The sequence below is a fragment of the Bombus huntii genome, chromosome 2 (genome assembly GCF_024542735.1).
Source record: "Bombus huntii isolate Logan2020A chromosome 2, iyBomHunt1.1, whole genome shotgun sequence".
In the NCBI taxonomy this organism is placed as follows: domain Eukaryota; kingdom Metazoa; phylum Arthropoda; class Insecta; order Hymenoptera; family Apidae; genus Bombus; species Bombus huntii.
In genome coordinates, this window is record NC_066239.1 from 21,666,154 (window position 1) to 21,680,020 (window position 13,867).

A 13,867-nucleotide genomic window follows, 5' to 3' on the forward strand; every position below is an offset into this window, starting at 1 on the left:
TACCCGTTTCTTTATTATGCTTTTAATTTATTTTATTAATTTAATTATAACCTAAGCATTCGAGGCAAACAAAGATAATTGAAAATAAAAAGAATATATTGCTTCGGTAGCGATAATCAAAGTGAATATTTAATTCGCTCCTCTTTTTATCACCACATGATTACACAGTTACCAATACTACTGTAAATAATCAAACACGCTACACATAGCGATTAATTTAGCGATGTACAAAGAGAAACAGAATCGATTTCAGTATTACTTGGAACTTATTTTACATGTAAATTGTGCAGATACATTTTTTCCCCATTAGTATAAATAGTAACTTATTGATAACTCGATACTTATAATATATAGTAAAATATCATTTATATGAATCTATCAGGGGACAAACAGTTTCCATAATAAATTCTCTGATATCACTGACTTCTCACTGAATTCACCGATTTTAATTACTACTTACAATTTTTTATATTTCATATAATTAGAGTTCACGTTCAAATAAATGAACACTATCCAATATTTCGTTTCGGTAAAGTGTTCGACAAAGTTCTACTATATTCCATGTTATTTGGTACATAATGACAGACCAATGACAAACGACCATTGAGTATGTAAAAATTGTAAAAAAAGATCATCGATATAATCAATAAGATGAAAATTAGGGAAAACTACACTTGATGTTATATGAACGAAAATTCTGGCCGATACTCTTATATCAGGGAGGAAATTGCTGACTGCTTATATTATCGAGAAAAATTCTCAAGAAGTAAAAAATCTGAGAACCCCTGTCGGAAAGAATAGCGGGGCGTATGAGCGTACAGTCTGTCTCGGGTCAGTGCTTAACTTGATCGCAAGGTGGTAGCACCGAGTACGTTTTTCTATGCTTCTTCCGTAGGAAGGTTAGTGCCTGATAGTGCAAAATATGAACATTCGTATAATAAAATCTTATTGTGTTTTGGACCAATAAAAAAGAGCAACGCGGTATATTCGCGAAGACAGTACAATGCTACAAATAGATAAGAGACATCCCTCCCACTGATGCAAAACAGTTGATATTGGCAGCTCTCGTCTCGATTTGGGATAACCTCTTGGTTATAACAACCAACTACAGCTCTTGTCGCATCTTCAGCGGACAATTACCAAAACGTTTCGCAAGGATGGCGTGTCTTTTGCTGAACCAGGAAAATGTGCATATTAAGATACCATCGGCTGACACTGTCGACGGTATCACTTATTACTGCATCGAGGTTAGGATTGCTTCGATCAAATGGACTGTCAAGCACAGGTGAGTGATTCATATCTTTTATTTGCGAGAATTTCCGCAGATTTTCGATGTATACCTCGTCTTGTTTCTAGTATTGTATTTTATCAAAAAAAAAACAAAAACGATTCGGTTATAGCATGTGATCGTTTATCTTCACTTTTAATATAAAGAATTTTATCAAAAGATTTATCGCACAAAAAAGATAAATATACGTTTACTTATTTAGGAGTCTCATTTAGTCATTTAGTCTAAAATGTAATAAAATCTAATTTGTTTTTCGATAGGTTTTTGACGATTACTATATTACACATTTACATTTATTATTGTCGTTTTTATGTATTGACAAATTTTGACATTATACCATAAACAATCAGAATAATTTAATACGTGAAAAGGAATCTTTACTTTTGCGTATCTTTTTTTTCGTTTTCTTTGCAGGTACAACGATTTTGCGGAGCTTCACGATAAACTTGTCTCAGAGAATTACGTCAAGAAGGACATATTGCCACCAAAGAAGCTTATCGGAAATAAATGCGAAGCTTTTGTAGAAAAGCGTAGACTGAACTTGGAGATCTATCTGAACGAAGTGTATAACTATTTAAAGAAAGCGATGCCTAGAGAATTAGCTGTATTCCTGGATATGCATATATACGATATATTTTTCCTACTACAAAGTATGGCTTTAGAGTTTTTTACAGAGGGTAATAATTTGTTACAAAAGTCCAAAAGTTACAAGTTTAATCTAATACAGGTGACTATACGTAGTTAAACCAACGATACGTATATTATTTATCATGCTTTCGATTAAGGTATAATATAGCCGTTCCCTTTCAGTTGTATGCGATCAGCGAGAGATTGAAACAACCCTGTCCACCGATCGAAGTTGTTGACAGGAAATATGACTTCAGTCACGTTTTGGATTTCAATTCTCATCTAACTGGTTTGATCGTCGAAGGGAGCCCGGAACCTTATAGAACCAGCAATATATATTCTTCCGCATTGTCCATCGAACTGTCAAGTTTCAAAAACATAGAAGATCTAACTATCAATCAGTATCCAGTGGATAAAATATACCACATGGGCAACCTTCGAGACACGGTAACATATTTAAAAGTAAACAACACGAAGCTTAGAACTATCGTGGAATTGGCAATGTGCGAGGAAGTGCACAAAAATATTGAAAATGCGAATGATTCTCATGTCTGGTTCAAAGTCACTCACCTAGATCTCAGCGATAATCGAATAGAAGTTATAGACGAAGCGATTAAATTGTTGCCTCAAATAGAATGTTTAACTTTAAATAATAATCTACTATCTGAAATTTCGAACGTCACTCTTTTACCGAGGTTGTCCCAATTGTATCTAGCGTCGAACAATTTCACAACTCTACCAGACGATCTGCATACGAAACTCGGTTATATAGTGTACATCGACTTGTCCCAGAACAAATTAACCTCGTTATCGAGCTTTTCGAAATTGTATTCGTTGGAGGGTTTAGACGTGAGTTGCAATCGTATCGAGAAGATAGAAGAAGTAAAGAATATCGGGCATCTACCTTGTTTGGAGAATTTGAGATTGACCGGAAATCCAGTGTCGACGATAGTCGACTACAGGGTGAAAGTGTTAGAACCGTTTGGCAAAAGGGCTGCAGATATTTGTTTAGACAATGAAAAACCAAATCAGAAAGAACTGGACACCGTTTCCGTTCATCAAGCGTTACGCATTGCGAGAGAAGGAAAATCGCCAACGTTCACCGCATCGGATGCGCCTTTGTTCTCCGCGGAGATTCCAAACATATGTATAGGATCCGGTAAATTATGATTCCACTTGAAACGATAAATTCCCTTAAAGAACACTTTGATATGAATTTTTATAATTGACCCAAATTGTTTCTGAAACACAAAAGAACCTTTTCATGCATTTAGATTTTGATGAAGCGAAAGCTACCAAGGATACCCATATACATTTCCCCCCTGCCCTCCTCCCGTCCACCAAGTGATACTACTGTGGGAATGACAATTTAATTGATTTAGATGAAAAGGTTCCCTTGTAAGTGAAATTAATATTCTATTTAAAACGGCGAACATCAGAACTATAGTTCTTTTATACGCTATTTATTATCGATCTATCGCGTCGGTGCTTTATATTACCTTTTAACATATGACGATAATCTAATCAGTATAATACGTGTACCAAAATAATAATCTATTATTTAATCTATTAAGTCTTAGATCGTAAGCCTTAGATGTCTTTATTCGATCTATCGATCAAATAATACGGGGTAATTAACCTGTTAGGTACGATTAAATTTTGTGCGGATCGGTTTCTCTGTACAGCGGAGTTTGACGCGAATCACGCGTAAACGATACGTACGATACGTAAATTACAAGTTTTCTTAAAGATATGATGTATGTGCTTTAATAATTTACATTAATAATTGATAATACAATTGAGTGCGATATATTTTAAAGCACGATACGACACATAGACCCACGTCACAATTTTAATACTCATAGGGCAATAGTGTTTATCAAATTGCTCTTCGTTTTCTATTTTCAAGCGACATATTGAGCTCGAAATCTAAAATGACATCCGCGAAAGCCACTATATAGTGGCGCATCGTACCTAAGAGGTTAAAAAGATAAACAGTCTGTCCGTTGGAGGATAACGTGCCACTTATCTTTGTAAAAGTGAAATTTGCAAGATTCTGCTGTGTAAATAATTATTTTTAAATTGTATATTGCGTGTTATCGTCATATATTTTTTATACAAACTCGGAATGCAAAATAGGAAGATCGGATAAATCGATGATTAGTATTTATTTATAATTTATTGTATCAGAGAATTTGGTTTATATCAACGGATATGATTAACGTAGCGATTCTCAAACTCTATTTATACCTTGCGTAATCAATGTAAGTAATTAGCAATTTAGAAATAAGAAAGATTCATTTTAGGAATCGTTGTTTCTGCGAACAATGAATTATTTTAAACGATATCAATTATTATGTATTCGTAAATGCGTTATTTAAATTGGCCGTATCATACGCGTATGATACAAACGACGATACGACTATTTCTGAGAAATTTCCGATTGGATACGATCACCGCAGATTTATTAGCTGTTATTCGTTGTTTAAACTTTTAAGCCGACGTTATTTTGAAAGGTGTAACGTGTTCGATGTAACAATTTTATAATGGTTTAACACAAACTACCTACATATATGTACATAAGAAGATTAAATATTTTGTTAATAAAGAATTCAAAATCAATAAACTGTGATAATTTGTTAGTAAATTTTTTGTCAATTTGTGATTAACGAATTATATCTTTTTGTTAGAATTTTTACAACTCTATACTACTTCTATTCCGGATGATACAAGGAACTTGGAGAAACTAGTTACTCTCTTTTAAAGTTTATTTTTATTTAAACTTCCACATAGTTCGCATTACCTTTTAAACATCATACGTATCTCGATAGTAGTAAAATATTCATAAATAATAATAATAATAATAATATTATAATAATAATATAATAATAATAATAATAATAATCATTACAATGCTTAACATAGTTTAAGCATTCTCGTGTTATAGTCTTTTAACGTAGTACACCTAAAAACTAACACATTTGTAAGTTATCGTTTTACAGATGATCGAAGCTTTTCTTTCGATAAACCTTGCGATGTACAGTTTTCGAAATTTCAAAAATGTTTTTTTTTCCCTAATTCGTGCCTCTCACGAAACACGATCTATCAACGATTCGATTAAAGGCAATGCGCGTTTCCGAGAAAAAGTGTTACGTACTTCGTAAAAGAAAGTGTCATATCAAAGCGTCGAGAAAGTTGGTAGATACCAAAAGGAAGAATAACAACTTATCAAATATCTTTGATTTCCTACACGTTACACGACGCCTACGCGTCGCTTATATCTTAACATTACAATCGTTAAATATATATATAAATATATATATTTATATATAATATATGTATTCTTCTTTTCGTTGATCGTAACGAACTACGATCTTCGATGCTAATTTTACCGATCGATTCCCAGCTGATTGGAGTTACCATCGATCGATAGCAATCCTATAAACACACGTGTGTGTATATCAAAGCGACAAAAAGCTGATCAAAAAAGACACTGCATATCAAACACCTATACAGTAATTTTTTTTTTTTTTTTTTTTATACAAAATTAGGCGGTTCGTTTGATGGACGTCGAACGTGCTCGTTACATTCTACAGCCTCCGAATAAAGGATTCGTGTCTCATCGACGTTCGATTATCTCGTTTTCTACGTAGCTCTTTCAAGTTACAGTCGGTCTTGGTCAAATCGGATAGCAACGTTTGAAGAAATTCGCGAAAAGGGGCAAAATTTTGGATACTTTTCGTTATTCGATGTAAAACAGTTAATTAGAACGAACGTTTTCGTTTTGTTTCCTCGAAGAGAGATACGCTTTCTCGTGCCATATTCGAGACTCGAGTGAAAAACTAAGTTTCAAAATTGCGCGTGTAAGTAAGCGTGTTTCGCTGCGAACCTTGCCTTCCCGCTAGTTCTCGTTTTATACTCGTAATTTATCACACGTTTTGTCTCGAAATTTAAATACCGAATAATCTCGATCGTTTTTCAATCAGGAAACGAAGAAAAATAAAAGAGGAGGGGGGGGGGGGGGGGGAAACTGAAAAAAGCATAGAATTTATTCGATTTAAGTGGAGTAAACCGTTCGAGTAAACAGCGAAGAAGGAAACCGAAAGTTCACAGCGAAAGAGTGGAGAGAGAAAAAAACGGAGAAAAAGCAAAAGAAAGGGGGATAAAAGGAAAGAATGGAAGAGAGAAACGGACTTACGGGAATCGATGGAAAGGGCAGGAAGGGAGCGATCTGACGGACACACGAATCATGGAATTTCGAAGGGAGTTTTAAGAACCGTTTCGTCGTGTATTCGTCCGGTCGATCGAGCGTCTACTGGTGCGCGATCGGGATAAGCTTCTCGCCTGTGCCGATCGCCGGAAGCGGAGCCTCGACGGTGAGCACGCCGTCCTTGCTCAGCGAAGACTTGATACTCTCGGGGTTGGTTCCCTTAGGCAGTAGGAATTCACGGTTGTACTCCCTGTACACCGATTTGCTCTCCGTCTTCTCCTCGTGTTTCGCGTGGACCTGGACACACGAAAATGAAAATTAGGCGATTTAAAAAGTAACAATTTTCTCGCACGATACGTGCTCCTTGTATTCTACCGTCTTAGCTTCTTTCTTAGTAGTTTTTTTTTTTTCTTCTCTTCCCTTACGGACGAAAAATATTTTAGTACAAGCGAATCGACCGACATTCTTTTTCCCGGGAAATCCATCGATTTCGTAGCGCGCATAAGCCAAGAGAAGGCCAAGAATTCAGGTCGTCGGTTCGATTAAGCGCGTTCGTATTAATAAATCAGCTAGGACAGACCCATTTCTGCGATCACGCGAGCTGCATGCTAAAAACGACCGACATTGTTCCGCTCGTTGGTCAACGGATGCGATAACACAGAACGCACGAGGGTAGTTTTAGCAACGTATTTTATTCGGACGCTGTTATCTGTTCAGAATGCAAAGGGTTAAAAGCGAGTAACGTTGACGCATACTAACTAACTAACTAACTAACTTTCGATATTTATCTCGTCTGCCATATAGTTTAGCACATATTGTCTACCGTATAGCAGTGAAACGTGCTCGCTTCTCAAAATCGATCGTATCTCGTCTTACTAGGTACGCAGCACGGCAGAAATTTTCAACTTTGGCTTCTCTCTGCCGTATAATGCGAAAATATCAAATCCGTAAACGTTATTTTCGAAGCTCGTAGGCAAACAATTGCCCGTTGAATAATTCAGAGCGTTCGTGGCATGGCGTGTTCGGAAGCGGAAAGGGCGAGCTTCCCTCTCGAAGCTATCGAGGGTAAAAAAGACAGAGGTTGCGTGTCTCGTAATACGGGCGCCTGGAGAAAGTAGGTTATGGAAGGGGACGACGATAAAGTCGGAATACATGGACGTTTCGCGACTCTGATTGGCCGGCGACCACTACCGGTCGAGCCTCGTGATAAAACGAAGGTGGCGTGCAAAGGGTGGAAAAAGGAAGGAATCGAGGCTAAAATAATAAGCGGATGGGAATGGCGGCCGAAGGGCGCCACGAATTCCACCTCCGTATCCACGCGCGTCTCCAAATCGATATTTAGAAAATTGCGTCGACTTTTCTCGATGGTTGATTTCTTAGAACGACGTACAACGAAATTTGATGTATCGCGCTCCAAGTATTCGAGGCTTTACCCGTATCCCGTTGATCAGTTTTGAGAGCAAAGCGCGAGAGACACGGTTCCAGGAACGAAGATCGATCGCAGCTTTTTATCGCGGACTAACCGTCTCCGCTTTATCTATTGGCTACTACCGTCAGATACGAGCAACGCGAACGTCGTTCGATGTGCAACGCGATTCGCGACACGGGCACGCCAAACGTTCGTTCCGTCGCGGACGTAGCGATCGATCCACGAACCAAAGGTTCACGCGAGCAAATAAAAATTCATTCGTAACGATGGATGTTTCTAGGTCGGCAGATACGTGCTAAGCGAACAACCACGTAGAATCAACGATCGATCAACGAAATACGATATTATAACTCGGTGACGATTTTTGCCCGATATCTTTCTCCTCTTTTCCTTGGTCAACGACGATCGGTGAACGCTTTTCGAGCTTCGTTGCCACCGACGATCCGAGAAGCATGCCGTGCCACCTGTAACGATAACTCAAACGTACTTTTGCCAAGTACGTACGCACCGCCATTGCCAACGTTTCACCATCGCTTTGGCGATCGAGCCAACGATCGTCCAACGATATCCGATACCTGCGTAGTTTCCGAATGATTTTTCTCGACATGCGACGCTCGTTGCCTCTTTAGCGTAGGAAGATACGTGTATCGCTCGATGATGCGTGTACGAAATATGCGGACTAATTTTAGGTATTCCAACTCGAGAATCTAGCGTCAGTGCCAGCAACAACGAGGTATTTACGATTTACGTATAGTACGCCGGCTATACGTTAATAAATATCCAGTTTCTTTCATCGAGAAATCTACGAGTTTGCGGAACTCGGCAGGATCGCGTGACCGCTTTCGTCGTTATTCCTTCTGTGTCGCGAAACGATTTTCGGATACCGTCGATCGACTCCGCTCCGATATAGCAGCCGTACACGGTGCGATTTACCGTTCGGGCGAAACGCGAGCGGAAACAAGTCTGTATCTCGGTGGAAAACTTGAGGCGAAGGAGAGAGAGAGAGAGAGAGAGAGAGAGAGAGAAACAGCGAGCAAGATATGCAGCGTAGTTCTTAGGAAAAACTCGCGCACTCTTGGATAACGACTGACAGTGTCAGAGGTCTCGATCAGCACTCGTCGAACGTACGACAATAACGTCATATTACGAAAATTTTTCAAATATCGATGGCTTTTCCGAAATTATCGGTAGAACGCGAAGGGACGAATAGTTTTGGCCCGGAATATACGAAACGAGTAAATCTTTTCTATTCTAAATTTCAAAGAAGTTGCCAATCTGCCAGGTACGAACGATAAAACGAGGGAAAAGATTGTTTAATCGATTATATCGTTTAATTATTCGCCTGGATGAAAAGTTGGAATTATTCGGAGGATCGTGTTACCAGAAATCAACGCGTTTACCTATATCTGTTCTCGTCGATTTGTACAATCGGACAGCAGCTAGCTAGCCGGTAGCTAATACGTCTGACAGACGCATTAAAAATAGACGTTGCATCAGGCAGTCGTGTAGCATCGAACAACCGTGTTCGAGCAGCGGTCATGTAAATATTGTGTCACGACAGGCCATTTCTTACGGGTTTTCGTATAAATGAATCTTATTAGCGCGTTACGTCACGATAGAGAACCGATACAGACTGCGTCATCGACGTATTTAGGTACTGTTACACGCTAGCACGATTTATCTCCCGTATCGAGCAATTACCTCCTCCTCCGGCATCCTCTTCTTCTCTCGTACATCGTCGATTTTTGTAACAAAGCAAGTTTCCGCAATCACGTTGCGCTTTTCTTTCATTTTTACGCAGTTCGAGTAACAATACGGTAGAATTCGAAATAACGTTATTCGCCGTAATTTGTTCCATCGATTTGATATCGATCGTACGTTGGATACTAGATGACCGTAGAAAAGTAACCAACGCTAATTAAGAATAATTATACTTTATTACGCGTTCTTAGATCGCGCGTCGTTTCCGAGTACCGATCGAGATGGAAACGCGAAAAGCGAACAATGCCTCTGTACGCCACGTTAGGAAAAGTAAGGGAACGTCGCGTCGTTGGAACAACCGCGTATAATCGCGTAAGCATCGGACAACGACGTTCTCCGGCATCCAAAGACGCGGAAGAAAGCTTTCCGAAAAACTTTTACTCGCTTGGAACGTCGCGCCGCATCGCCAACACGTCGTCGAGTCGTTCTCTTTCACCCGTAAGTAGATTACTTCAGTTGCAACGACCTCGGGCACTCGTATCGCGGTAAATAAAGTACGCAATTACGATTCTCTCTCCAACTTACATCGTATATTTTTATTTCCGTGGCTGACGATTAGATGCTCGAACATTTACGTAACTTCGAACTTGGCCTTTTGTCTTGTTTTTCGCACGAGTATTCGAACCTAATCGGAAAGAAGCTAACGAACACCTAAACGCAACTCTGTCGTCGATCGCAACGTTCGTTCTGGACGCGTACGACAACTTCGATCGATTAATTCGTTTTACTTTGCCGGGAAGAATCGAGCCGCGACGCTCCTACGGGTACTCGATCGAACGATCTTTTCCACTCCTTCGACGTAAAATTTCCTTGTCGTATCGAAGCGGTTTGAAAGGCCAAGCGACAACGTACACGTTTACGTACAGATCTAAAGGACCAAGCGGTATTTTAATGGGCAGAGGCGTTGCACACGCGTATGCGCACAAAGGGATACGCTTCAAGTACCTCTATGGGTTCGGCGTGGAAAAATGCAAGTGCAGAATACGTCTGACCGCACCCGCGAGCAGCAACGCTCGCTCGAGAGGGTGGGCGAGGTTGGTCACGCTAATTGCGTTACGCGCACCGAGTTAACGAGCTGCGTTTCGGCTCGACCCGAGGCTATGTCGAGACGATGTCGAGGCGATGTCGAGGCTCCGTGCGACGCGGTGCTCTCGTTCTTGGACCAATTCGATCTGCCCGCGCGTTCTCCGCCTGCCAACGAACCAAATAACCCGGCCTTAACCTTGCGAGAAGTCGAGGAAGGTCTGGCAAATCGAACGCCTCGTCGATACGCGTCGTTACGCAACTCGTTCGAGAGAGATCGCGTTTCATCGATCGAAGATGCCGCTAGACGGCGCGAATATCCATCGATCTGTATCGCTCTACGGATCGTTCGAATCGGATACGTATTTCTCGTTCCATTCGAGAGAAATAATCGAGATGGATTACAAAATATCCACCCCTTTGTCACACCGTTGCCACTTTCTAAAATCGTATACGCTGAATTTCTCGCTGCTCTTGTTTCCCTTACGCGGTAAAACGGCGTCGACCGCGACGCTACAGCTTGCGCGGACAAGAGCTGTTTCGTTGGAACAACTGGTGCAAGAAAGCGAAGATTCGCAGGCCACTGGCAGGGAACCAGCCTGCTACGATCTCGAGGTAGCACGCTCTTTTCTTCCTTCGTCTTTTTCTACGAGGTACGAACACGGGGGGGGGGAGGGTAAAGACAGAGGAAAGAAAAGAAAGGAAAAAGAGTGGATATGGTCGGAACGAGGCAAATGTCCGTCGAGGACACGCGCGAGAGACAGGATATACGTGCAAACGGAGCACGTTGCGGCGATAATAACACGACCGTCGCTCTAGAGCCGGAAGATCGGCTTGGAAACTCGAACGTTCGCCACACGGAGCGAGCGTGAAAGTACCGGTGGTCTCAACCTCCACGCCGATCAGCCGCTCGCGCGGAAACCGGCTATCGCGATGATTCCATAATCGGAGATAAGTTGTAAGCACTTTGCCTTTTGAGCCTTCTTCGATCGGAGAAAATTTACGAAAAGAAGAAAAGAGCTTTAGAAATTCTAGCGGCGTTACAGCGAAGAAATTAACGAATTTTCATCGAATCGCCTGTAACAAAACGTATATACAGATAGTTATCTGTAACTCGAACTACGGTTATAGAGAACCCGTAACAGAGGCGTAGTTTCGCTATTAACAACGACCGTGCTACAACGTCGCGCGCACCGCACATCGTAAGATCGATAGGTTTAACGGTAACAGTCACTCGGCGTCCTTAACGTTACAACGTTACAACGTTACGACGAAAAGAAAATTTCCTCCGGACAGAGCAGCTCGAGTTACTCCGCCTTTCGTTAATTTAATACAATTACAAGGTGCACAACCAACGCGTTATTCGAGCGACTCTTTCACCTCGACTTTCTCGTTCGTGGAACAAAGAAGACAGAGTCGGAGGTCGTTTAATCCGCTCGTTTATTCAAATTGGAGTTTTGCTTCGAAGGGAGCGATATACGCCTTCTAGGAAATTAAATGGTCTGGACGGACGAACGATTGAACGTTTGAAATAGGTAAAGACATAGAAAATGAATCGAACCTCTGGCGATACACGGTTTCCAGATCTGACAGAAGATTCGTAGAAAATGATCGTTCGACTACGAACGATCGAGAGACTCGAAGAAGAAACGATACGAGAGGAAAACTTTCAGCAACGCGTTTCAACGTTTAACTTTCTGTCTCTCTGCGAACCCTTCGATCATACGGATTGCACAAAGATTTTCAAAGATACTTGTGAGCATTCGATAGACGCGGACCGGCGACCCAGCGAATCGATGCACCAAGCACAGAGCCGGGGAAGAACGAAAAACGTGTTCCGGCGTGTCTGGCGTTGCTCTGTTCCGTGTTGCTGGAGTTGGTGGCGATATCGATCGGGCTGCTGGCCGTAAAAGACGAAAAGCGAGCGAGCAGTGGAGCCGCAGGTAATCCTAGACAGAGGGTAACCTGGGAGAAATGGCAAGGCGAAGGGAGACACGGATGGATGTGGCTGGTAACTGGCGGTAACTCGACTCTGCCACGGATCTAAGCTTTCCAACGCGAGGATCGTCTTACCGGATCCGCGAGGATTACGCAAACGGCGACCAACTCGCTGTAACGGCTCGACTCGGATGCGAATTCTCCATCGAATCTCTCCAATCTTTGCACGTTCCGGAAGCGAACATCTTCCACGACTATTGCAACGCGGAGTGGAGGAACCGGAGACTGTGAAAGCACGAATGTCGCGTTAATTACTCGACTATCTCGTAACGATTTCTTCCACGTTATCTCGATGAAAGTTATCCAAGATCTCTCCTAAAGGAAATCCTGTACCGCGATAGTAATGTATAGTTGATCGAGAAAAAAACGACAGACTCCTCTTATTCTCTATAAATAGATCGTGGTTCTTTACTCATTTATAGAAAATTGCAAAAACGTTACGATATTTCGCGCACGAGGTAAATTTTTACTTGGATTTCTCACTCGTCCGATTAAGTTTAATCCGCCAAAAGAACCACGGCCTAATTATAAATCCGCGATAAATACGATAAATAGTAAATTTCCAATACCTTCGAAGATTTTGACGCGCGTTTACGCTTTTTGCAAATTCTCACGACGTTGGCGTTTGATATCCCGACGAAGAAACTAAAATTTCGAACGTGCAGAAACGCAAGTAAGTGGCTGTGACTCAGAAGCTAAATATAGCCACCAAAATTTTGACATTGTTCCCGCTTCTGCTTCTTCCCGTGAAAACAGCAGCAACGCGTAAAACGGGAGGCGTTCTCGAGCCGACCGGCGAGCTTTCGAAAGTCAATTAAAGCGTCGGTGTAACGCAAGACTCCTTTCCGGGCTGTCTAATGGCACACTCTCCTTGACCGAAAAAACCAAAGGTCGTGTTTCCTTAACAACTTCGTTAGCGATCCAAATTTTCGACCAACGCGCGTCCACCATAAAAGTGTACATCGTGAAAAATAATCGCACACTGTGTGTCATCTTCGTCGAATCGTTTCGTCGTGCTTCGATATAAACCTTTCTTCGATCGTACGTTTTCTTGAGACTCTACGCAAGTGTAAAATCGTCTGCAATTAATGATCGTTTCGTGCTCTGGCATCGTTACAGTTACTCTTATTACCATTCCCGTGTCATCTTTCGTAACGAGCTTCTCGTTCGCTAAGATAAAACGTATTACTCGAAAGAACTCTGTTAGAACGATGTTATACTCTAAAAAAAACTGCAACTAATATCTTTGGAAATAAGGCACTTTCTCGAAATAACGTTAAGAAACGGGACCGATTCGATTAGATAATTTTCTTTCGTCTTTCGTCTCGCGTTCTATCAGCGTAATGGTGAAGGCCGATAAAAATAACCAAGTTCGAATTCACCGATACCAGTAACCCTTCGGTGACATCGTATCCCCGTTAGTATACGACTTTGCCCGTCCAAGGCAACGTTCGATAAATTAGGACGGTAAAGCGAAAACGATTTGCTCGGTACGAGGATCCCCGCACCCATAGCAGCGTTTGCAGTCACT

The 13,867-nt window shown here is 41.3% G+C and overlaps 2 protein-coding genes across 5 annotated transcripts in view; one reads left to right on the top strand and one right to left on the bottom strand.

Moving 5' to 3' along the window:
* Positions 1 to 5,932, top strand: LOC126873084 (nischarin). The gene is made up of 3 exons (XM_050633590.1): positions 1 to 1,285; positions 1,703 to 2,015; positions 2,099 to 5,932. Exons 1-3 carry the CDS (start codon positions 1,158 to 1,160, stop codon positions 3,083 to 3,085), a joined length of 1,428 nt encoding a protein of 475 aa, XP_050489547.1. The 5' UTR covers positions 1 to 1,157; the 3' UTR covers positions 3,086 to 5,932.
* LOC126873135 (heat shock protein beta-1) overlaps positions 4,670 to 13,867 on the bottom strand; it is a 24,405-nt gene continuing 15,207 nt past the window's right edge. For all 4 annotated transcript variants that reach the window (XM_050633715.1, XM_050633723.1, XM_050633706.1 and 1 more), the window contains one exon: positions 4,670 to 6,422. In XM_050633715.1, the coding sequence (XP_050489672.1) occupies positions 6,228 to 6,422 (195 nt within the window). In that variant the 3' untranslated portion in view covers positions 4,670 to 6,227. The remainder of the gene's footprint in view (positions 6,423 to 13,867) is intronic.